The sequence below is a fragment of the Anabrus simplex genome, chromosome 3 (assembly GCF_040414725.1).
Source record: "Anabrus simplex isolate iqAnaSimp1 chromosome 3, ASM4041472v1, whole genome shotgun sequence".
NCBI classification, from domain to species: Eukaryota; Metazoa; Arthropoda; class Insecta; order Orthoptera; family Tettigoniidae; genus Anabrus; species Anabrus simplex.
In genome coordinates this window covers 485,686,302-485,710,194 of record NC_090267.1, presented here as the reverse complement: position 1 = coordinate 485,710,194, position 23,893 = coordinate 485,686,302, and the positions used below count along the sequence as shown (strand labels likewise).

The following is a 23,893-nucleotide window of genomic DNA, read 5'->3' as shown; positions in this document are numbered from 1 at the left end:
ATATTGAAATTGATGTTTTCTTAAGCGTGTTTGTTACGATGGAAATGTGTGCAGTGACCTAGAATCGAATAGGTGCTTTCAATGTAGTAATGTCTTTTAGGACTTTAAAAATAGGGAAGTGTACTTGAATATGTGTGTTATTTTAAGTTTTGGTTTGCTTTTATTATGTTCATAAAGGCGACAGCAGATATTTGTGGTTCCATTTGTGTAGTTCCACAGACGAATGGTTAGTGGCAACGTTGGTTGTGCGGCAGGTTAGTGATCAAGGGTTAATAGGTTGGGAAGAAGCAAAAATGTAGAAAGTATTTAGTTTTTCTACAGCACTTATCGGTACATATTAAAGAGATGTAAATAGATAATTCAGAAGATTAAAAACTTTCCCATTTTTATTTTGTGTATTGATGGATGTGTTGAACATTTAAATGAATTTAATTAGTTTTAATTAAGCCATACAGAATTTTGCAGTTCTGGTTTTCACTCTTTTTCTGTAAGTAACTGCACTTAAGAAATGTGGTAATAGTCGTTGAGTTTCTGTATTCCATTGGATAAAGCACACATTCTGTTCTTGATTTTTGTTTTATATAAAGAAATTAACCGTACTCATTTAACAAATTCTTAAGTACCACGTGCAGTTATGATATATAGGAAACAACACTTTTTTTTGGGGGGGGGGGATAATCATTTTTGGCTTTTTCGAAGACCATTGAAATTGCTTCGACTTCTACCCAGATTATATAATGCTATGATGAAATCTAATAATTTGTCTTCTTTTCCCAACAGAGATGTTGTGTTGAAGTGATTCAAACTGAGCGAGTTTTAAAACTTCCTTGCAGGGTAGTTTGTAATTTCTTCTTCTCTTATGTTCTTTTCTACATATTTTGCATGTTATTCTTACAGCATCAGTGGATGAGCCTGTGAACAAGGCGGTACCAACCAAACAAGTGATGTCAAGCGCATCTGATGCCAACAAGAAAGATGCAGCTGTAATGACTAAGGCAGATAAGACAGAAATAAAACAGTTATCTCTGGACAGTCCGAAGAAAGTAGACACTGCAGAGAAATCTGCTCCCATTCCAATCAAACTGAATGCGGATGATGATGTGTGGAAAGAGGTATGGTTCTTACAAAGACTTCAGCGGTTCTCAGGCAGGCTTTTTGTTTTCTGTTATGACAATTGCTATGATGAATCCTTGTATGTCTTCTTTTCCCAACAGAGCAGTCTTGTGATGACAGTATTTGGGCTGAGCGGTTGTCATAACATGTATTCTTATGTTAAGTGTTTGGCATTTTAAATAATAATGAGATATAGAATCTGGATGCTTCTACTTAAAGGTTACAGATATAATTAAGTTTTTTACAAAATGCTTGCAAATAAATTTTCAGTTTTAAGAAAAGTAACATATCTCTGAAATTCAGAGTGAATCACATTTTATTAGTAGCATACCAAAACAGGGAAATGTTTCAGTTATCTTGTAATATGAAATAGAGGAGCAAATTTAAGAAAAGCTATAATAAAATGATGTATCAAAATCGATCTTTTTTTGTATACATTTAAAAATTACTGTATCAAATATCTCGGCAACACAAAATTCAGTTTATATAATTACATTAGAACTTGGTTGTACTAAAGAATAATTTATGTACTACAGAATATACGAAGAGATATTTTATGTATTATAAAAGTTAGAAACCTACTTATGCCATAGAATAGTGTTGTATGAAAGTTAGACCAGAAATTAAGCTGCCCTATTGATATCTAAAATTCGATCAGTTGCCTTTTTGTAATTGGCATGGTTGAATTGCCTTCAGAGGCTTCTTCTTTTTAAGAGTACACTGAAGAAACTGTAATATGGCAGTCGATGCCGAGGGAACTTACAAGACTGCTTCACCAGATAAAGATCTGGATGATAGAAGTGTGTTCAAGTAAGGAGACAGTTCCTGACACTTAACGATAAGCAAAAGAAAGCCACCTCCATACAGCTTTGAGAGGCCCTTGGAAGAATGGAAGGCAAAGGCATCCATTTTCCATAACGTTGTCCTTAGTGAGACTGGGTAGATAGCCTGGCCATCTTTGCCCCCAGGAATTAGCCTGCTACTCATTTGTGGTGTAGGTTGAGTGAACCTCACTCCATATGCCTCCACAGAAGTAGAAACATTGTTTCTAAATTTCTCAGTTTCTTGTTAGGGATTCAGAACATGCCCTTCTGGGTAATCCGAGCGTGCCTTTTGTCACATTGTTTAGGCATTCTCTGCCTCATGTGGTACCTTATGTTTATTTCACTATCGTGTAGAGTAGAAGTCCGTTACAGCGAGAATTCACAACGGCGGAAAATTTACTCGCTATAGCGGATTGTCATTGTATCAGATTTTTTTATAAAAGTCGGAAAAAACCCCCATACACATTAAAATCGATATGGAACAGCAATCAGTTTGTTCAAAACACGAGTTTCCGCGGATGATATCCACACTACGGCTTGTTTGTTATTTTTCAAGATCCGATACTACGTGAAAGTGTGTGCTTAATTTCATTCTCAGAAAATTTCAGTAATGTATTTCTCCAAATCCATGACGAACCCCACTTTTTCCTTTAAAAAATTTAGATCAGGCTCAAAAAGTGCTTTGTAAAATCATGAATGCCTCTGTTGTACAGTGCACGTTTTTAAGACTATTTTTAGACGTCAAACATTGGCTTTCATTATACTGCATTTGTTGCGGCTCCATAATTGTTCTTTATTTCCGTGGGTTTAAATGATTTACTTAAAATTGGCATTACACCGAAGAGAACCTGTGTAAAATATGCCGGCAATACCTATTCCATGCGTCTCTACAATACGGCGATCCGTCAGGCAAATATTTTAGTTATCCATAAAACTGTTATGGTACTATTACTCAGCATCACATATAACCAGCTATTACTACACGCACGTCTCGCTTGCCGGGTTCGGTCAACTTCAGTGGCTAGCGATGTATAGGCCTAATCGCGGACGTTCGACTTCTTTAAAGCGCCCTTGTTGCGGACCACTGAATGCATTTCTGTTCAGTACACATTTTTTTTTAGCTATCTTGGTTTTCACGCGGACGCCAAATATTGGCAGTACTTAGACCTATGCCATAGTTTCTTGCGGCTGCACAATTATTCTACATTTCCGAGTGTTTAATAACAATTAACTAAAAATTGGCATCATAATATCGACGAGAACCCGTTAAAAATTTGCCGGAAATACCTGTTCCATGTATCTTTACGACTATCCATCACGAAAATATTCCTGCTGCCTATAAAACTTATTTTTATTAAGAGTCGGGTACAGTAGACGCTTTATAACTCTTCCACTGTGTAGCCGTGGCCTTTCTAAAAATTCAAAGGCTCGCATGTTTTGATGCCATTCTGAAGATTTGAGAAACGTTTTTGCAGAGGCTAATAGAATGTCATTCACTCTTCAGTACTTCCCGAGATCCAGTGACGTTACACACGAGGCACCGTACAACCGGTTGTCACGGCTAATGATGTATAAGGAAGAGGCGGTCGTTTGTGTGCGCGTGCGGGGGTGAAAAGGAGCAGCGTGGTTACCGCGGTAGTTGTCAATGGTATTCATTACTGTTAGACCGCGAATGAAGACAGCCTTTGATTTTTCGCGTGAGATTCTGAGGGGGGAAAAGAAACTTCATCTTGGATTCAGAGAAATACGGTATCACTCCAGAGTTTCGTTCTTCAAATGGCGTCACCTAACCTAACCGTATGTGTGTCATGAAAACATATTTGAAACGCATGTAGGGAAATGAGTTATCCTCGCTAAGAATTTCAATGTGAATAGCCTTTCCGAAATTTAACTAGGACGCGAGAAAATATGAAATATCCTCTGAAATTGGTAATCTAGGCTTACTCTGCCGTATCTTGAGGTGTATCATATTCCTAATTAATTTCAGTATATAACATTAAAATTAAGGTATCGTTTACTGCAGCCATTATTTTTAACGAGTTAACGACTGCTGTTGGCCACGTTATTTACGCATTTATTACGAAAACTTGTTATTCTTTCATTTCAAATTTTCTTTAGAGAACAGCAGTCGTTGGGTAGTACTAATAGACTCCAGCATCGCCTCGAATGTTGCCGAGAGAGCTCGCAAATGCACCTAATGAGAAAACTATACCGTACCATAGATGATCAACCGCATTTTGTGGCAAACGTATCAGTTTTCTTATTCAAACAGGCTCACCTATCCTAACTTAACCATACTATACATGTGATGAAAACATACAGTACTTCAAGCACCAGTAGAGATGATAACCTTCTCGCTATATATTTACATACCAATATAAATGGTCCGTTACTGGACATTATAAATTTTCCAGCTATGGGAATCAACATCTATATCATATATTTACATGATAATAATCTTTCCATAATTTAACCAGACACAAGAAAATATAAACTAACCTCTGAAATCAATTATTCACCCTGCCATATCTCGAGGTGTATCCAATTTTTTACTTAATTGCATTATTTATCATTATAATTAAGCTATTGTTTAGTCAGCCTTTATGTTTAACGAGTTAAGAACTGTCATCGGACATGTTATTTACACATTTGTTAAGAAAATATGTTCTCTTCCAATTCCAATTTTCTGAACATAACGGTAGGCGACGGGTATTACTAATTGACTCCGACATCGCCTTCGAATGTCGACGAGAGAACTCGCTAGTGGACATAGTGAGGAAACGATACAGAAGATAATTGATTCCATGCAACATAATCGCTGGAGTGCATAAATATCAGTAACGGAAAAAATTGCGCGCGTTTAATCACTCATAATAACTGATGCGTCAGTGATTGGGCTCTCGCAATAACCAAAGGAAATTACACAGTTTGATATAGGACTTTTGAAGGGACAGCAAAACATTGTCGGTACAACGGGGTTCTCGTTGTATGCCGTAGTCGCTATAGCGGACTTCTACTCTATATCGATTTTGTTGGCTGGAACTGCAATTGTCCTGATTTTGCAGAATCTCTTTTTAGTCCTAAGGCAGCTCTTGGTCACCTGTAGAATTCTGTGAATGATTCTCAGCTCCACGTACTGTGTTGCTTGTGATTTTTTTCAAACCTTTTTAGTAAGTGTAATGTTATCTTCCATTGGGGAAAGAGAGATTGACACTGTTTTTTTCAGTGTATCTCAACTTTGTGTAAGAACTGGCAAAAAATGGGAGGCACTACAGCTATTGTACCTGTAGTGAACACTGCAGTAACAATTGATTTGCATCATAAACACTACTGTTTCTTAAATTGAATATGCTGTATAATAATAATAATAATAATAATAAGAAGAATACTGAGGAAAATTCTCGGCCCCCGAAAAACAGAAGATGGATATAGGCTGAGGTCACGCAAAGTGACAGAAGAGTTTTCCAACATTGCAGTGGACATCCTCAAAAGACGTCTGAAATTTTATGGGCATGTCCAAAGACTGCCGGCAAGTAGACTGACACACAAGATTCTCATCTACATAGAACATCTAATAAAATTCCATGGGTACTGGAAGTGAAGAAGGATCTAAAAAAAGGCCAGATGAACTCAAATGACACCGCAGACAGAAACCTCTATAGGAAAAAAATTAACGGATGGAAAGTGGAACCAGAGAACGAACTGAAAAAGAAGACTGGAGCAAAGTGGACAGAAGAACTTTTAAACAAAAATAATTCATAAACTCAAGCCTACCGGAACCACGTAATAAATATTTAATTAGAATAATAATCATAGAATCATTTTTAAAAAAATATATAATTCTTGAAATATATACTAAATAGGTGTATTTATTATAAATGTGTGTATATATATAATAAATACTTTAATGTATTGTTAAAAATTAAGTAGATAATAGTTGGCTAGTACGACTCCTGTAAGTCCACCAATGGTGAACAAGATAACAAATCCTAATATATATGCTAGAAATATAAGATCCTCTTTTTCTCTCTCAAATATATTTGTTGTAAACATTATCGGGGGTTTGTATACCAATAAGTTAGAGCTGTTTGGCAACTCAGAAAACAATCGTTAGAGCTTTGCATGATCCATTGGGTCCATACGCACATAATAATAATAATAACAACAATCGTACGGCCTCAGCTACCGTGTGCAGACATTTCAATGTGACGCCATCTGGCTATCTGCTCGTCAATTTCGACGTTCCATTTTGCTCTAGGCCCACTATTTAAAGATAAAAATTTCATTGTTCCGTATTGTAAATGTATCGCAGTTAAATTGAAATAATAAATATGGTAGTTCAACCTTTCAATACAAGTAAATAAGAGATGTAGAGGTTACATTCTTATTTAATTAAAAGTGGTACCGGTTTCGACCCCAGTCTGGGTCATCAGCCGATTATAACTCGAAAAACAATGCATAAGTAAGAAAGAAGTTAACGGTCAAGTCCACACAATATCAGTTGAAGATGCGATATAAAAATGACAGGGGTAGGCACTGTAAAATTTTGATTAAGTGGAATGTAAGTCACTTAAAAGAAGTAATGCGTAATCTTCCGAGCAGCAGCACGGCACACGCAATGTTTGGCACTGTCTCATAATGTTCACGAAAAGCAGAGAACAGTTAAATGAGCCAGACTGCATACACCGTCAAGCACAAAGTCACAACGCAATCCAAATATGAAGATCTAAAGTCATGAAGAAGCTGAAGACGAGCAGCTCAACCAAAGTAACTTGCAAGCTCCAGAAGATCTGCGCGGTGTTTACAACGTCAAGTGTTAGTTTCATACGCTGACGGAGATTGAAGGATAGATTAATGATCAAGTATTTGCTTAGTTCACGAAAATGTACCTATGTATAAATACATAATTATAATACGATTCAATATAATTGAATACGTAATTATGATCTTGAAGATTTTTAGAACAGTTGACGTGAAAAAACAATAGTGAATAGAAAAAATGGTAAAAAGCGCAATACGGGAAACAAATGAAAACGTGTATGCACAGTGCGCTATTTCTTGAATTTTTGAAAAAAATTCAGGTCGTGATTGAAGTAGTCAAAGTTCAACACTACACTTCCGCAATTACACTTACACAGGTTCCTATCATATGGTGAAAGTAGTGGCAATAGATCTGCAGAGGTCGACGCCACAGACAAATATAATTTTTTTTAAAATTGCTGCATATATCTCGTGTAAGTTGGTTGTCAGGTGCCACTATGAATGTGAAAAGAATATACTGTATTCTCGCACACAGTTTTAGGACCTCTCCCCTCATTTGAATAAAAGGCAGGTAGGTATTTAAATTATTGCATGATCGTTAGGTATTCCCTGGCCTAATGAACTGGATCGATTGTAACATTGGACTATCTAAAGTTTCAATAGAAGACAAAAGTGTTAGTCTCAGGAAATTTGCGAAATGGCCTCTGCAAAATTGTATACCTGAAAATAAGGGTATTCAGTGTGCATCCTGTGGCCAAGAAATGTAAATCTCGGAACATACTATTGATAATCGGTAGAGTTTGTGTCTTTTAGCATTTGCGATAAATGCAAATTTGTCAGTGTATGTGCCTTTGCCTTATATGACCCCTACGAGTGGTTTTTAGCGATAAAATGCATAATTGCAAAATTCTCGGTTTTATCCGAAATAAACCGTTATCCTTTTAAAAACGATGCATTTTTCTTAAAAATAAGATGTGTGGTTATTTATTTCAGTGGAAAGAATTATTATGGGGCCGTACTGTTTTAAAGTACGGTAGCGATTTATTGTCTGTTAGCCATGGGTAGAAACGAAGTGACTATCGAACAGCATGCTGAGAGTTACAAATCGGAACATTTTTATGTGAGCGATACAGATATATATACAGATGTATATTGATGTGCCGACTTTGCAATCAAAGACTTGAATGGAAGAAGAAAGGTGTTTTGGATAAATACTGCAGGTGGGATTTTTTTCCTCAACAAACATGTGAACAGCGTGGTGTGAAGTGGCAAGCCACAATATTAGAAATGGATAGAAAGTCAAAACGAGCAAAAAGCGAGAAACAAACGTTCATTGTGGATACTGTGAAGATGTGCCTGCAGACTAATATCCCTGTACACAAGCTGGACCATCCTGCTTTCCGAGACTACCTTGAAAAGTAAGTGTCGATTTCAAACATATGTTTGGGCATTATTTATATTTGTGTGTAGAATACATTTCCACCATCTTGAGTGGTATAGCCTACCTGACTGCAAAGTATTCATAAACTAGCCTATATTTCCCATCCTCCCCCCCACCGAAGAGAACCACGTGGATGGTTGTTTTGAAGTATTAAGATTGCTATACAGCCTTCTTGAATTTTAGGTTAGGTACATTTTTTTTACCAAAAACCACGTAAATGCACGTTTCCAAATATGACTATTTCATGTGGAATTTTAGGTTGTATGTTTGAGTCATCAGTCCATAGACTGGTTTGATGCCGCTCTCCATGCCACCCTATCCTTTGCTAACCTTTTCATTTCTACGTAACTATTGCATCCTACATCTGCTCTAATCTGCTTGTCTTATTCATACCTTGGTCTACCCCTACCGTTCTTACCACCTACACTTCCTTCAAAAACCAACTGAACAAGTCCTGGGTGTCTTAAGATGTCCTCCTTACTTCTGCCATTGTTAGTTATTTTACTACCCAAGTAACAATATTCATCTACTTACTTTAAGACTTCCTTTCCTAATCTAATATTTCCTACATCACCTGCCTTTGTTCGACTGCACTCCATTACTTTTGTTTTGGACTTATTTATTTTCATCTTGTACTCCTTACCCAAGACTTCATCCATACCATTCAGCAACTTCTGGAGATCTTCTGCAGTCTCAGATAAAATAACAATATCATCGGCAAATCTCAAGGTTTTGATTTTCTCTCCTTGGACTGTGATTCCCTTTCCGAATTTCTCTTTGATTTCCTTTACTGCCTGTTCTGTGTAAACATTGAAAAGGAGAGGGGACAAACTGCAGCCTTGCCTTACTCCTTTCTGGATTGCTGCTTCTTTTTCAGAACCCTCGATTCTTATCACTGCAGACTGATTTTTATACAGATTGTAGATAATTCTTCGTTCTCGGTATCTGATTCCTATCATCTTCAGAATCATAAATAGCTTGGTCCAATCAACATTATCGAATGCCTTTTCTAGATCTACGAATGCCATGTACGTGGGCTTGTCCTTCTTGATTCTGATCCTCTAAGATCAGACGTAAAGTCAGGATTGCTTCACGTGTTCCTACATTTCTTCTGAAGCCAAATTGATCTTCTCCCAACTCAGCTTCAAATTGTTTTCCCATTCTTCTCTAAATAATACATGTTAAAATTTTGCAGGCATGAGATACTAAACTAATGGTGCAGTAGTTTTCACACCTGTCAGCACCGGCTTTCTTGGGAATAGGTATAACAACATTCTGACGGAAATCAGATGGGACTTCTCCTGTCTCATACGTCTTGCACGCTAAATGAAATAACCTTGCCATGCTGGTTTCTCCTAAGGCAGTCAGTAATTCAGAGGGAATGTCATCAATTCCAGGTGCCTTGTTCCTGTTTAGGTCACTCACAGCTCTGTCAAACTCTGACCTCAAAATTGGATCTCCCATTTCATCAGCATCAACGTCTTCATGTTCCAGAGCCAAATTATCTACATCTTTACCTTGATACAACTGTTGGATATGCTCCTGCCATCTTTCTGCTTTGTATTCTTTCCGTAGAAGTGGCTTTTAGGTTAGGTTATTCAAATTTTCAACCAAGAAACTGAACAAACATGGATGGACGTTATTTTAAAATGTTACAATTCAATAGACCGTCTAGGATGTAAAATAATAGCTTGTTTTCATGTACATAAATGGAAGTTTATAGGGACAAGCTTTAAAACACATTCAGTGATTCATTAGGCCTGCACTACACCAAATCTTTAAGTAGTTGACCTTACCTCTAAACCTATTATTATTATGATTATTATTATTATTATTATTATTATTATTATTATTATTATTATTATTATTATTATCATGTTTAACGAAATGTTGTTGGCCCCATAGGTACGTCCCAAGATCAGGGGATCTGCCTCAAGTCAGTATCTTTAGCAGAGATTATGTTCCACGTTGCAGAGATTCAGCAAGTGCAGAGGTGAATGCTGCATTGGACGGGAAGATCATTGTAGTAATCGCAGACGAGACGTCGGACAACCGAGGCAGATGTGCCTTTGCTGTTGTATTCAGAACAACAAGTTTATTTGGCAAGCTGTTCATTTTTTGTTGCTGCCAGCGGGACATCATACAGCCGAACCATCATTGATGCTCTCAAAGACTATAACATTGATTATGAAAACGTGCTGGGTTTAGTGTCTGACTCTGCCAGATACATGGGTATATGTTACCAGGCATTACATACGATTATTGGAGACCATCTTCTTCACTTGCAGTGCTTTGCACATATGTTCCATCTTGTGAGGGATGTTATCCTCAAGGAACTTTCACAGTTGAACTATTTGGTTTCAAAACTTAAGATGGCTTTTCTTCACTGTAGGAAGTTGAAACTCTTACCTAAATTTTTGCAAGGTAATTTCCCTGGTTTGAATGCACTGTTGTTTCCAGCTCCTGTCATCACTCTAAGGAACTCTTGGTTTCGCTCAGTCCAGTACCTTGACAAGTACTTCACACCCCTGGTAGAGTACTTTAGCTCTCTTGATGAGAATTCCCTAAATAGCAGTGGCCATTCAGTGTTAGATATGTTTAGAGATCAGGATATGCTTCCGTTGCTGAAAGTTCAGATATAGTTTGTTTCACAGATACCTGTAAGAATTAATGCAGCACTCACAGTACTGGAGGGATCATCCTACCCATATGCTCACAAGCTGTGGGATGATGTTACCACTATTTGTGGAGAATTGAAGAGGTGTGCTGACGGATGGTTTCGGTTGAAAACAAGTGACCTGCTGGTGAGCTTCAGAAACAATACGAAGAAAGAGGAAACTAATGTGCAATTTAAACAGGGCTGTTTTCAATAAGATGAGCAATCTGTTTAAGAATCACGGGTTAGAAATGTTGACGAAGATCAGACTTCTACGCTGCTATGTGTTCTCTACTCTCTTCTATGGTGTTGAAACATGGACTCTGACAGAATCATTGGGTAAACGCTTGGAGGCTTTTGAGATGTGGCTATATAGAAGAATGTTAAGAATACTGTGGACATTGCATGTCACAAATGTCGAGATTCTACGAAGAATGAAGAAGGAGAAAGAAGTATTGACCTCCGTGAAAGCAAGAAAGATTCAGTACCTGGGACACATCATGCGGAACAACAGCAGATACAATCTCCTTCAGACCATCCTGCAAGGAAAAATTCCAGGAAAAAGAAGCGTTGGCCGAAGAAGAATATCCTGGCTTAAGAACATCAGAACGTGGACCTCTAAAACATCTACAGAGCTTTTTCGAGCCGCAAGTGACAGGACAAGCACAGCCAAGATGGTTGCCAACATCCGGAATGGATAGGAACCAGAAGAAGAAGAAGAATGCTTAACTGCATAACTAAGTTCTCGAAGCACATGGGCGTCAGTGATACTAACATGTGTTTCAAAGAAGTGTGCAGTTTATTTAATCCTGTCGTTGGAGAGCATAACAGTGCCCTGGAACCCAAATCAGTTATGTCTTTGAAGCATAAGTTGCCATTGTTTAGAAGTGTCACTGTTGATCAGTTTGTCAAGGTCTGCAAGGCATATCACCAACAGATGCTGCAGACCATTAGTATGGACAAAAACACTAACACTCTTCAAATGTTGATGGCACTTAAGTTAAAGTTTCCTTTCTTTGCCTCGGCCGCACTGCAGTGCATTTGGGCCCCTGCGAACAGTGTCGATGTAGAGAGGTTTTTTTTAAAAGTAGAACATGATTGTAACTGATAGGCAGACTCGAATGAAGGACACAATTCAAACAGTTGGCATGTTGTTTTCCAGTCATCATTGAAATTCTTCTTTCTCCTAGGTCTGCTGTACTGTGATAGATGAATACATTCAGAATAGTATTTTTCACTTTGAAATTGTGTTTGTAAATTTGTAAATATGCATATTTGTGTGTGTGTTAATAATTCTTGCAGTTTTATGCTGCTGATTGTCTTATTTTCGATAGTGTATTCAAATCCACATGAGGAGCAATTTTTGATTAAACGTTATGATTTCACTCCCAACTGTTGTGTGCAATTTTGCAAATTATGCCTATTTTTAACAAATTTGCTATAAAACGCTAAATTTTAGAATTATAGATACTACAAAACGCTAAATTTGAAAATCAAAACGCTAAAAGTCTGATTTTTAAATGCTATCAACCACGAACTCTAAAATCGGGTATGTTTGAGCATTGCTATCCGACGGATTTAGAATATTTCATTTCATTCGTGTAGCATTCTATGGATTAATGGAAACATGACAAAGAAAGAACATTATTAGGTATGAGTTAGGCTATGTAAACAAAAAAGTTCGTGTGCACGTTAAGGTCTCAACCTGCTGTGTACGTTAGTGTGCTTCAGGGTTTTGTTGTAATTGCAAGTGCTGTTCGTGGATCCACTCACTTTTTTTCTAGTAATTTACTTCCCAGCATGATTTGGCTTGCTAGTGAGTTGTGGAGAAATAAGTTTCAAACTTTGAGTGGTTGAATTTGTACAGAAATATGGTAATGGCCCTGCTTGCTGAGGATTTGTGAGGCAGTTTAATGTTTGCTTGCGGCAAAAACAGAACATTACTCTTGAAGATACCTACAAATCAAAGAAAGTTTTCTGGAGGCAGAGACGTGGAGGGTTTTCAGAGTATGAAAGTGAACTTTCTTAGTATGTGAAGTGTTGGTAGTGATGATGATGATGATGATGATGATGATTATGTGGTGTTTCAGTCAAACTAGTACATTTCAAAACACGTGAGATAGTGATTAAGCAGGACATTAGGTGAACAAAACTGATGGTGAACCAAGAAAGTATGAAGCTTTATTACTTTTAAAAGTTTATTAATTTTAATCAAGCTTGATTTCCTATTCCCCGCATACAGTAGAACCTCGATAATTCAATATCGGTTAATTGAAAATCCCGCCTAATTCGAAGAAGCTCTCGTTCCCGGAAATATGAAATACAGTTTTGCATGTTATTTAAATTGTTTAATTCGAAATACGGATAATTCGTAATTTGAAGTACAATGTCGGCCCCATTACTAAAATTCAGACTTTTAATTCGGAACTGCCTTTACATTTTAAAACAATAGTATATTACAGAGTAATTTCAACTCAAAATTTATCCGCGTTACAGAACGCATGTCCCAGAACATGGAGAGGTATTTTTCCGCACGTACACTCACTTCGGTGGGTGTACATTGCGCTTCATGATTGCTAAGTTGAATGAAATCGGAATTCTTATGTATTCAACCTTTTAAGGAACGCCGTAATATCGCGCAATAGGCAGAGTGCGAAAAAACAGAATCCGCAAACACTGGCAATGCCGACAGTTGAAAAAGCGTGGGTCATATAATAAATTTGTAGGCACCGAACAACATTGTCATTGCCGATGAAACTGCATTGCTTTCTTTTAATGCGAGCCCAAACGGTCTTGTGGGGAATCGTACAAGGGTGGGGGATGGGGGTCATTGTAGTGCGTTGGAATGCACATGGAGGTGAGAAACTTCATCCCCTCGTCATAGGAAAGTTCGATAAGCCACAATGTTTTAAGGGCGTCGGGCACTTTCCGTGCCAGTACAAAGCATCTGAAAATATAAACAGTTCAGGAATCCAAAAATAATGCATTTGCACAGGGGAACCAGCATAATTTATCCTTGTCTTTGAATTGTGATTTTTTTTCTTTCTTTGCGTGAGGTTATGTTTGTCATTGATTTATCCAAATGCATTATTTGAACATTGTAAATGCACGTTGTTGGATACATTTCGGAATTAGATTTTTTCATGGCATTTGAAAGGTATAAACTGTAAATCAAGGTTAACTGCATGCAGTAACAGACCTTAGAATATTTTGTAGCACGGCAAGGGTTGGTACTTCTGAATTGCGAATTGGCGGTTAATTCAAAATCACGTAATTCGAAGATCGATTTTTGAGTCCCAGCGACTTTGAATTAACGAGGTTTTACTGTATATCTCGCACTAATAATAGTTTTTTAAAGAGTCCGGCGATATACATGAGTAATTATGGTAAATAAATATCTGACGCATCACATTTGCAGCATGGGCCATTTTGGTCAAAATACAGTTACATTTGGTCATAACAGAAAAAGTACCCAAGAAATACTAGTTAATATAAAGGACTGATATCGCCATTTTCCCAGCCTTTGAAACTGAAAGTGGGAAAACCTTATGTTCTTGGTTAACGGAGGCAGTTAAAGAGATGGTTGTTGGAACAAAGGGTTTCGTAGACTGGATGTTTCCTGCCTCTAAACCTCATCTTTGTATTTTATTGCATGTTACCTTGCCTGTCATTACCACTGATACCAATAAAGGGGTTCACATAATTTACATTTTTTTTTTTTTTTAACTGGCAGAATCTTATAATTTTAGTATGGGTTTTATTTCATTTAAATAATTATTCAGCTTTTCTAATTATGATTGAAATATGAAAGACATTCTTTAAATATGACTCAATATTATGTGTGACAGATGTAGTAAAACATACTTTTACAGGTGAAAAGAAGAATAAAACCACCTCCCAAAGAAAAGGAAGAGAAAAAAGAGAAGGAACATTTTGAGGAGAGAGAAGAATTGGACTTTCAATTTGATGAGGAATTAGATGTCCCCGTTCCCTCAGGCAGACACAATACATTTACTGACTGGTAAGTTAGTTGGCTGCAATCTTCAAATTTTGATATCCAACTAGTATATACTCACAAGCATGCACATTTAAATAAATGCACACAGGGATCTGAAGAATTGCATAACTTTTAAAATACTAGTCTAATGCAAAGTCTTGTCAAGTGACACTAGGTACAGTCAAAACCGGTTAAGACATTTTTGTGGGGGGGGGGGGGGGGGAAAAAAAAAATTAATGTCCAGTGATGGACCAATTGTATTGGTATTGTACATTTACTCATTTAGAACAAATATTTCAGGTTCCCTATGGGAATCAACATCTTTATCATCTGATGGCCAGGCAGGCATCAAGTTTTGAAAGTGAGACAGGGTCTCTCATGATGCACTGCCACTGCCGGTGGCTCCAAGTAGCCTGCGCAGTGGCCTCCAGGGTGTGCATTGGCTATGCGTCTTGGTGGTGTGCTGTTTGCCGGCTGATGAGCCCAAATGGGGCGGGGCGCTGGCAGCTAGGAATGAGTTGGCCGGGGGATTTGTGGTGTCCAATGACGGACCAACTATTTTAGTGTTGTAAATTTGCTCATTCGGAACAGGTATTTTGGGTTCCCTATGGGAATCAACATCTTCATCAAATATATCAGAAGAACAGTGCAACTGAGCTCAACGTTACTTGAAAATCAGTTTGCACGTAGACCTGGCAGATCCACTGAAGTAGCACTCCACCAGTTGGTTTGTAAACTAGAGGAAAGCCTAGAATTTAAAGAAATCGCACTGGTGGCATTTCTAGATATAGAAGGAGCCTTCAGCAATACAGCCTATGACTCTATGATCAAAGCATTGGAAAAGAGCAAGGGAGTAAAACTGCCGTCAAATGGATTAAATCCATGTTAGACAGAAGGAAGATAAAAGCAACCCTGTTTGAAAAAACGCTGACGGTTAGGGCCACCTGAGGCTGTGCTCAGGGAGGGGTTCTCTCTCCTCTGCTGTGGAACCTCGTGGTGAATAAAATCATAACTATGCTCAACGAACAAGGTTTTTATACACAAGGATACTCAGATGACCTAGTGATTGTGGTACGAGGTAAGGTGATGAGTGTTATCCAGGACCTCATGCAAAGATCACTTAACCTAGTGGAGAACTGGTGTCGGGAAGAACAATTATCAGTCAACCTGAACAACATAACTCTGGTCCCTTTTACAAGAAGGAGGAAGTTAGAGGGAAAGAGATCACTGAAGTTCTTTGGGCAAGATATATATATATATATATATATATATATGTGGAACAACAATCACTGCACTTAGGTGTAGTGTTAGATAAAAATCTAACCTGGAATCCACATATAGAAAGGACCATAACCCGGGCCAAGAAGTTGCTGTATGCATGTAAAAGAGCTATCGGGAAGACATAGGGCCCAAGACCATCAATGGTAATGTGGATATATACAAATGATCATTAGACCGTTGATGGCCTATGCTGCAATCATCTGGTGGCAGAAAGTAAGCCAAGGAAAAGTCGGCAGTACCGTAGATTGGATAGCCTACAGAGAATGACGTGCTTAGCCATAACTGGGGCTATAGGAACTACACCGACAGAAGTCTTGAATACTTTACTAGACCTCCCATCACAATGTAATTTCATAACAGGCCAGGCTAGAATGAGTTCATATAGATTGGCTCAATCAGAGTGCTGGAATGCACAAAGACCCAATCTAGGAGACTGTAAAATGAGCAGAGTAATAACAAAGGAAGTTCTACACATGCCTTCTGATCATATGATACCAAAGTACAACTTTGAAAAACCGTTTGAGACCTAGATAATGAGACAAGAAGACAGGGATATCAACAAATGGAATACTGAAAAAAAAAGATATAGTGTGGTGGACTGATGGCTCAAAGACTGTGGATAGTGCAGGAGGAGGGATCAATCCAGATGAGCCTGGGCAGACACACTACAGTCTTTCAGGCTGAAATGATAGCTATCACAACATGTCTTGAAGAAAATATGAAAGTGAACTATAGGAATAAGAACATTCTCATTTTTACGGATAGCTATGCGGCCATTAATGCACTAGAGGCAGTCCGGATATATCCAGAATTGTCTGGTATTGCCACTCACTTCTCCTGAAGCTCTCAAAATACAACATTGTCAAAATAATATGGCTACCAGGGCATACAGGTATAAAAAAAGAGATGAAAAGGCAGATAAACTGGCCAGGAAAGGGGCGGAAACACATTTTGTAGGCCTAGAACCTGTATGCGGGATTTCCTATGGACCAGCCCTACACTAATAGGAAAATGGGTACAAAGGAAACAAATGGAGAGTTGGAAAAATACTCCAGGATGCAGGCTTGCAAAGGAACTGATAAAAGGACCAAACAAGAAGCATATTAAAGAACTGTTGAAACTGAACCGAGAAAATATAAGCTGGGTAGTAGGACTGTTGACAAGACACTGCCATCTGAAAAAAAAAAACACCTACATAGAATTGGAGTAATAAGAGACAATATTTGTAGGAAATGCAATGAAGCAGAGGAATCAGCTGAACACATACTTTTTGAATGCGAGGCGTTGGGTAGAATCAGACTCTCCACTCTAGGACTACCAGGTGAAGAGAGAGAGAGAATCCAAAACGACCCAATAAGAACAACCTGCAGCTTTGCGAAGGGAGCGGGCATATCTAGGTAGGAATGAAGGAAAAAACATGGTAGCAAAAGATCTTAGAGGTCGACGCTGATTATGAACTAATATTTAGAGGCCCCATGAAGAAAAGAAGCAGCAGCAGCAACTTGAAGGCGGCAGAATAGTTTCCATAATTATGCATAATCACAAATATATGCTTCACATGTCAATTGCTATGTAAATTACTGTTTGTAACTGTTCAGTATTATTATATTGAAAAACAATATTTCTACAAGCGCCTCAAAAACAAAATAAAACTTAAATTCCCACGCACACATGTCTACAGTAATCAGGTTACTCACAAATTCCCACGCACACATGTCTACAGTAATCAGGTTACTCACAAACGCACACATGCATCATCTATAGAGTATATTCCAGAGCCGCCCAGAGTACCTAATAAACACGAAATGGGAAAACCTACATTCTTCCACAACATGGAGGGGTCCACTTGAGGTGAAGTACAAGGGTTGCAAGCAGGAGTGTAATTACTCGTAAATTTCCAGTACCACACAAACATGACAGTGTTATGAAGAAAGTAAGCATTCATTCTGATGTTTACCATTGGTAAGAGCAAACATTAACTTTCATTTTCGTGAATTAGATTCTCAATTACTTTTTTGTTGCAGTTTGCCTGTATGTTCCGATACCAGTGCACCCCTGGTTGTGGGCTTTGAAAACCGTATTAGGAAACAAGTATGTGCATCGCCGTTATTTCCCTGTGAATTTCATGATGAATAAATTGTACACTGTTTGGCGACCATGTTGTCAAACTTCCGAAAGCCTTGGGTCTTACTTATACCGGTATTATTTATACGTTGTACGACATATCTCATATGTGACTGTGTTACCTAATAGCCGGTAAGTCACATACGTATATAAATTGCACATTGATATGCAACTTGCATTGCAGTTCCATTTACCTCTTCAACACACTGGTGAACAAAATTTGGACATGCGATGATTATGCAATTAAATTTTAAAATCCGATTTTTGTATAAAGAATGTGACGATTATGCGCCTACGATGATTATGCAGTGAAATATGGTAACTTGTGCTTGGCAGGCTGAATGTTGCAGAAGGGTCCCGAGTTAACTAATATTCACGAGACTTGTACATTCGGTAACAACTCTTGGAACTTCTGAAACTAGGTGGCGGTCAAGATTGATAGAATCTCTTTGTTGAAAGTTTTGTTTATTCCATACTACCTTTACTTTTCTTTCTTCTGTTTTATACTTCAATTGCATAGTTTTCCGACCTCATGTTTACATTGTTCAAAGAGCCATGTGGTGGGTAAGATGGCCCTTCCCAGACCGGCCACATGTTTAGATCAGGACAAAATATTTAATGAACTGCATGCTGATAATTGTTCATAATGCCCAAGTTGAAGAACGTGAGTCTGATTTTGAAAGCTTGTCTGATGAAAGTGTGAGTAAAGGCGGTGAAGATTTACACTCTTCAAAACAAGGTGAAACCTGTATAAATTGCCGTATGCTCCTTCATCGAGGTCACTGCTACACAACTTATCACACCAGAAAACATTATTATTCAGAGACAAAAAACCAAACCCCACAGCGCAACAGCCCCGAAGCGACCGCTTCTCGGCCCAAAGGCCTGCAGTTTGAGGTTTGTGGTCAGCACAATGAATCCTCTCAGCAGTTTTTCTTGGCTTTCTTGACCGGGGCCGCCATCTCGCCATCAGATAGCTCGTCAATTGTAATCACGTAGGCTGAATTGACCTCAAACCAGCCCCCAGATCCAGATAAAAATCCCTGACCTGGCCGGGAATCGGAGCTGGGGCCTCCGGGTAAGAGGCAAGTACGCTACACCTAAACCGTGGGACCAGCTACTCCTTCAGAAGGTTTTCAGTAAATATTATCACAACGGTAAAATGTTAGGGAAGCCAGGCTCGTATGATTCTATGCATGTGCCTTTGCACAAAGTTGCTCAGGAAATGGTGGGGTACACGGAATGGACAGTGTGAGGAGCATCCGGTCAGCAGTTAAAAAAAAAAAACACCTTTTTCTTTCTGAAGTTGCTTTACGTTGCGCTGACACAGATTGGTTTTGTGGGAGTGATGGAATAGGAAAGGGCTAGGAGTGGGAATGAAGCGGCCGTGGCCTTAATTAAGATAGAGCCCCAACATTTGCCGGTGTGAAAATGGGAAGCCATGGAAAACCATCTTTAGGGCTGCTGACAGGTGCGAACCCACCATCTCCCGAATTCAGGCTCACAGCTGCGCACCCCTATTGGCATGGCATGGCTAACTCGCTCGGTTGAAACAAATTTATGATCATTATTAATCAAGTCGTAATTATGCAGCATTATGAAAGTAGAGTTCCAGAAAGGGGAGCCTACGCCTCCATGGTGCTACTACAGCCCTGATGGGCTTTTGCCCACCAAGCAACCAGTGGTGTCCCGAAGGCCTACATATTACAGGGTGATACATGGTTAACTTGACACTCCCTTGGTTGTTATTCTTGGCTTCTGGGCTATCTCACCGTCGATTAGCTTCTCAGTTGTTATCATGAAGGCAGAGTGACCTTGAACGAGCTCTCAGATCCAGGTAATAATCCCTGCCCTGGCCAGGAATCGAACCTGGCGGCTCCTGGTAAGAGACAGACCACAGGCCTGGCAAGTGTGGTTCAAGCAATTCTTAATTTTATCCTGCCCAGCCTGTGAGATGATGTAAAGAAATGTGCCTGGCTGTTTCATTTGGTTTCCTTTTCCAACTATGAAGATCATTTGTTTTAAATTTCTAATAAAAGGGCCTTCGCTGGTGAGATGTAGTGTTTACAGTGCACTACGTCTTCTGGTATGGGCTGTATCAAATTTGTTACTTTCATTGACCTGTCTCAGTCTCATCCTTGGCTTTGACAATATGAAAGTGATTGAGGTATGAGTGATGCTAGTAATACCATTGCTTGTGCAGCCAGTCCCTGTCATGAATGGTGTGAAAATATCGCTCATAGGGTCGGTTGGTGCATGCATTTCAGTGGGCTTGGCAGACTGATACGTAATGGCAACAGTTGGCTCGGTGAGGAAAGCAATGGGAAACTACCTCACTCATTTCCCTAGTATGCCTCGTCAGTGGCACCTAGACTATTTATGACAGCTGTTGGCGGAACTGCAGAGGATCAAACCGGCCTTCAGGCTGAATACCCAACATACTTACATAATGAAAGAAAATACAATAATACTTCATCAAAATCGGCTGAATTCTATCAGAGAAATAGCTAGGCAATTGTCTTGAATACCGTATTTACGTGAGTAATCCCCACACCCTAATTATAAGAAGGGTCATTTTGAAAAAATTAAATTAATTAAAATTCCTTCCATCGAAAGAGTAACATGGCATAAACATTTCATATCACTCTGCGAGGTCCACATGGTCTTCATGCAAAAATGAACATGTACTATGTCCTGAACATATTTGGGATATTAAAAATACATTATCACTGGTATAAAATATATTTATCATAAAAATTAACAATTAAGCCTACTTACGTAGCAGGTATTTCATTAATCTGAACTTGCAAGAGGCTCGATTCCCCGTAGATCGGAAGATTCGTTATCTCTTGCATCACTAGAGTCCTCTCCTATTCGACACACTCCATGTCTAAATCACTTCTCACATGTGGTCTCTTTTTATTCAGATAGTAACACGAACGGTGGTGGATAATTCTTTTCGTGCAGTGTAAACATTTGAAACAGACAACACCAGCAAACTGGGATGTTCGTTTTGCGATATCATTAATTATATAGTCTGGATATGTTCCATAAACTTACTAAATACATTTAACGCAACAGTCTTCTCTCTCCTTTCCAGAGGTTTCCCTCTCTTTATGTTTTACACATGCAGAAACCGCTCTGTCCATAACCATTGCAACAAACAGAATCAAGGTTGTGTTTTCGTGATCTCCGCAGCTGCTACAGCTAACAGAGAAATAGGGGATTTCTACGAGCAGATACTGGATGAAACCTGGATTAATTCTGGACATACTAATGGAAATGTCCAGAATGTTTTGGTGATAAAATACAGTAAAGGTGCATTATCATGGAATATTCTGTTGTGGTAAGATATCTACTACCAGGTGAGTTGGCCATGCTGTTAGGGCTACGCTGCTGTGAGATTGCATCCGGGAGATACTGGGTTCGAATCCCACTGTCAGCAGCCCTGAATATGGTTTTCCGTGGTTTCCCATTTTCACACCAGGCAAATGCTGGGGCTGTACCTTAATTAAGGCCACGGCCGCTTCCTTTCGAACTCCTAGGCATTTCCTATCCCATCGTCGCCATCTGTGTCGGTGCGACGTAAAGCCACTAGCAAAAAAAAAAAAAAAAATCTGCTATGGAAGGGTAGGAATGTAACTCACATCTACAATAGAAAACATTTTGTAGATGGTAGGTCATTTACTATCTAATCAAGGGTCCATGACAGATTTGCTATGATGAATTAGAAAGTATTTGTGCTATGGATTGTGAATATTCTTCCCCATCTTGAAGAGAATCCGATCAAAATGGATTATTCACCAGGCGGTAATATTATTACTACTACTACACTTAACACTGGTGTGGTGCTTGTGTCGCTGCTGCCGAGAAGTGACAGAATGGTTATAATTTTCCTTAGGGAAATCTGCTCCTATTCCATTCAAACAGAATACAGAAGATGATGATGATGATGATGATGATGATGATGATAGGAGTGGGGCATGGTTCTTACAAAAAGTTCTGCAGTTCTCTGACAGGAGGTTTTTTTTTTTTTGTTATGGCAATTGCTATGATGAAAACTCTTGTTTGTCTTCTTTCCCCAACATAGTAATGTTGTGATGACAATACTTGTGCTGAGCAGCTGTCATAACATGCAGTATATTCTTGTGTTTGGTGTTGATATAATGAAGTTTTTACAAAATGCTTGCAAATTCATTTTCAAATTTATGAAAAGTAACATATCTCTGAAATTCAGAGTGAATCACAATTTTATATTTATTAGTAGCATACAAACTCTGGAACTGTCTAGATATCCAATAATATGAAATAGAAATGAAATTTGACAAAAGGTATAAAAAAATGTTACGATAAAATCAGTAGTTTTCAGAATTTATCAGTTGTTTGTATACATTTAAAAATTACAGTTTAATATCACGGCAATAAAACTTTCATAAAATTTAAACTTGAGTGTAGGAAAGAATCGTAATAACTTATTAACTGCAGAACATGTGAAGAGATATTTTGTCTACTAATACAATAACGTTGTCATAAAGGAGTGATGCAATTTTAGATAGTCTAGGCGTAGAGTGAAAAAACAAATTACCAAACAGATCTTGGTTAACAAACATGGATATTAAATATTTTCCTAACATCTGTGGTATGTGAATGTGAATATCCCCCGAAGACTGTTGTGTTAATTGAGAGAGTGAAATTTTGCTTGATACCTAAGGAGTCTGCCTTTGAAGTAAATACCCTCAAAGCTAGTTTATGAGCTCACCTGAGAACCTTACCTCTTGGCAACAGAAACTCTAGGCAAAGTTCTTCCATCAGCGGTTCGGTACCACTAACAAGGGAACTTCGGCAATGGTTAAGTCACCCATCGCGATGAAACTTGGAAAGCACATTGAGTTGCACACAAAAAATGTCAGCTTCAATTTTGGGTGCCGACATTCATTAGGGCGTTAACTAAGGTGCCTAAATTTGTGACATTTCAAGTTTCGCGTGATCAGTGATGAATACCTGCTAGCCAATGCTAAGTCGGCATACTGCCTGCCTGGAGACGCACCTCCTCCCCTCCCTACTCCAACTGGTTCGCCACTGCATGTTTCCCGTCTCCCTGTGCTTGCCGGCTGCTTAGCTGTTGAACGAGACCAGCACTATACCTTGTTTCTTTTCGTACTATAATATTATTGATATCCTTTAAATAACGTTCTGTTTCACACATAAGGATAATAAATAACCTAAAGTAATGTACCCATATTTTGTTCAAATTTTATTATTTTCTTTCCTGCGAATTTCAGTGAGTTGTCACATTCGTGAGTACAACCCCGAGTAAAGCACCATCGGGCGTGGTCAAATGTGGGATGGGGTACCGCATCTGACCTACGCTTAAATTATAATTTACTTCTAAAACGCCTTGAAGTTGTCGGTAGTGTCCTTTAGAGTGGACATACATATGACATTAATTAAATTAAATCGCCCACCTTTAAACGACGTTAAATGTTTGCACCATCCTTCGGGGGAACCTCTTTCTTGCACCACGATGGGTGACCCATCCATTGGACCGGCTGTTTCCCCTCTTCCGACTACATCACGGATTGGAATCAACTGAATGGATCATGCATTAAAAATGATGCTAAGTATCAGCAGCTACGTTTATCTTCATTAATCAGTGAATAATAAATTCAATACGCCTACATTATTTCCGATCAGGG

The 23,893-nt window shown here is 38.6% G+C and overlaps 1 protein-coding gene across 3 annotated transcripts in view; it reads left to right on the top strand.

Annotated features, from left to right (window-relative positions):
• Window positions 1–23,893, top strand: part of larp (La related protein) — a 414,361-nt gene that overhangs the window by 287,867 nt on the left and 102,601 nt on the right. For all 3 annotated transcript variants that reach the window (XM_067143616.2, XM_067143618.2, XM_067143617.2), the window contains exons 10-11: window positions 898–1,112; window positions 14,668–14,816. In XM_067143616.2, coding sequence (XP_066999717.2) covers window positions 898–1,112; window positions 14,668–14,816 — 364 coding nt within the window. The remainder of the gene's footprint in view (window positions 1–897; window positions 1,113–14,667; window positions 14,817–23,893) is intronic.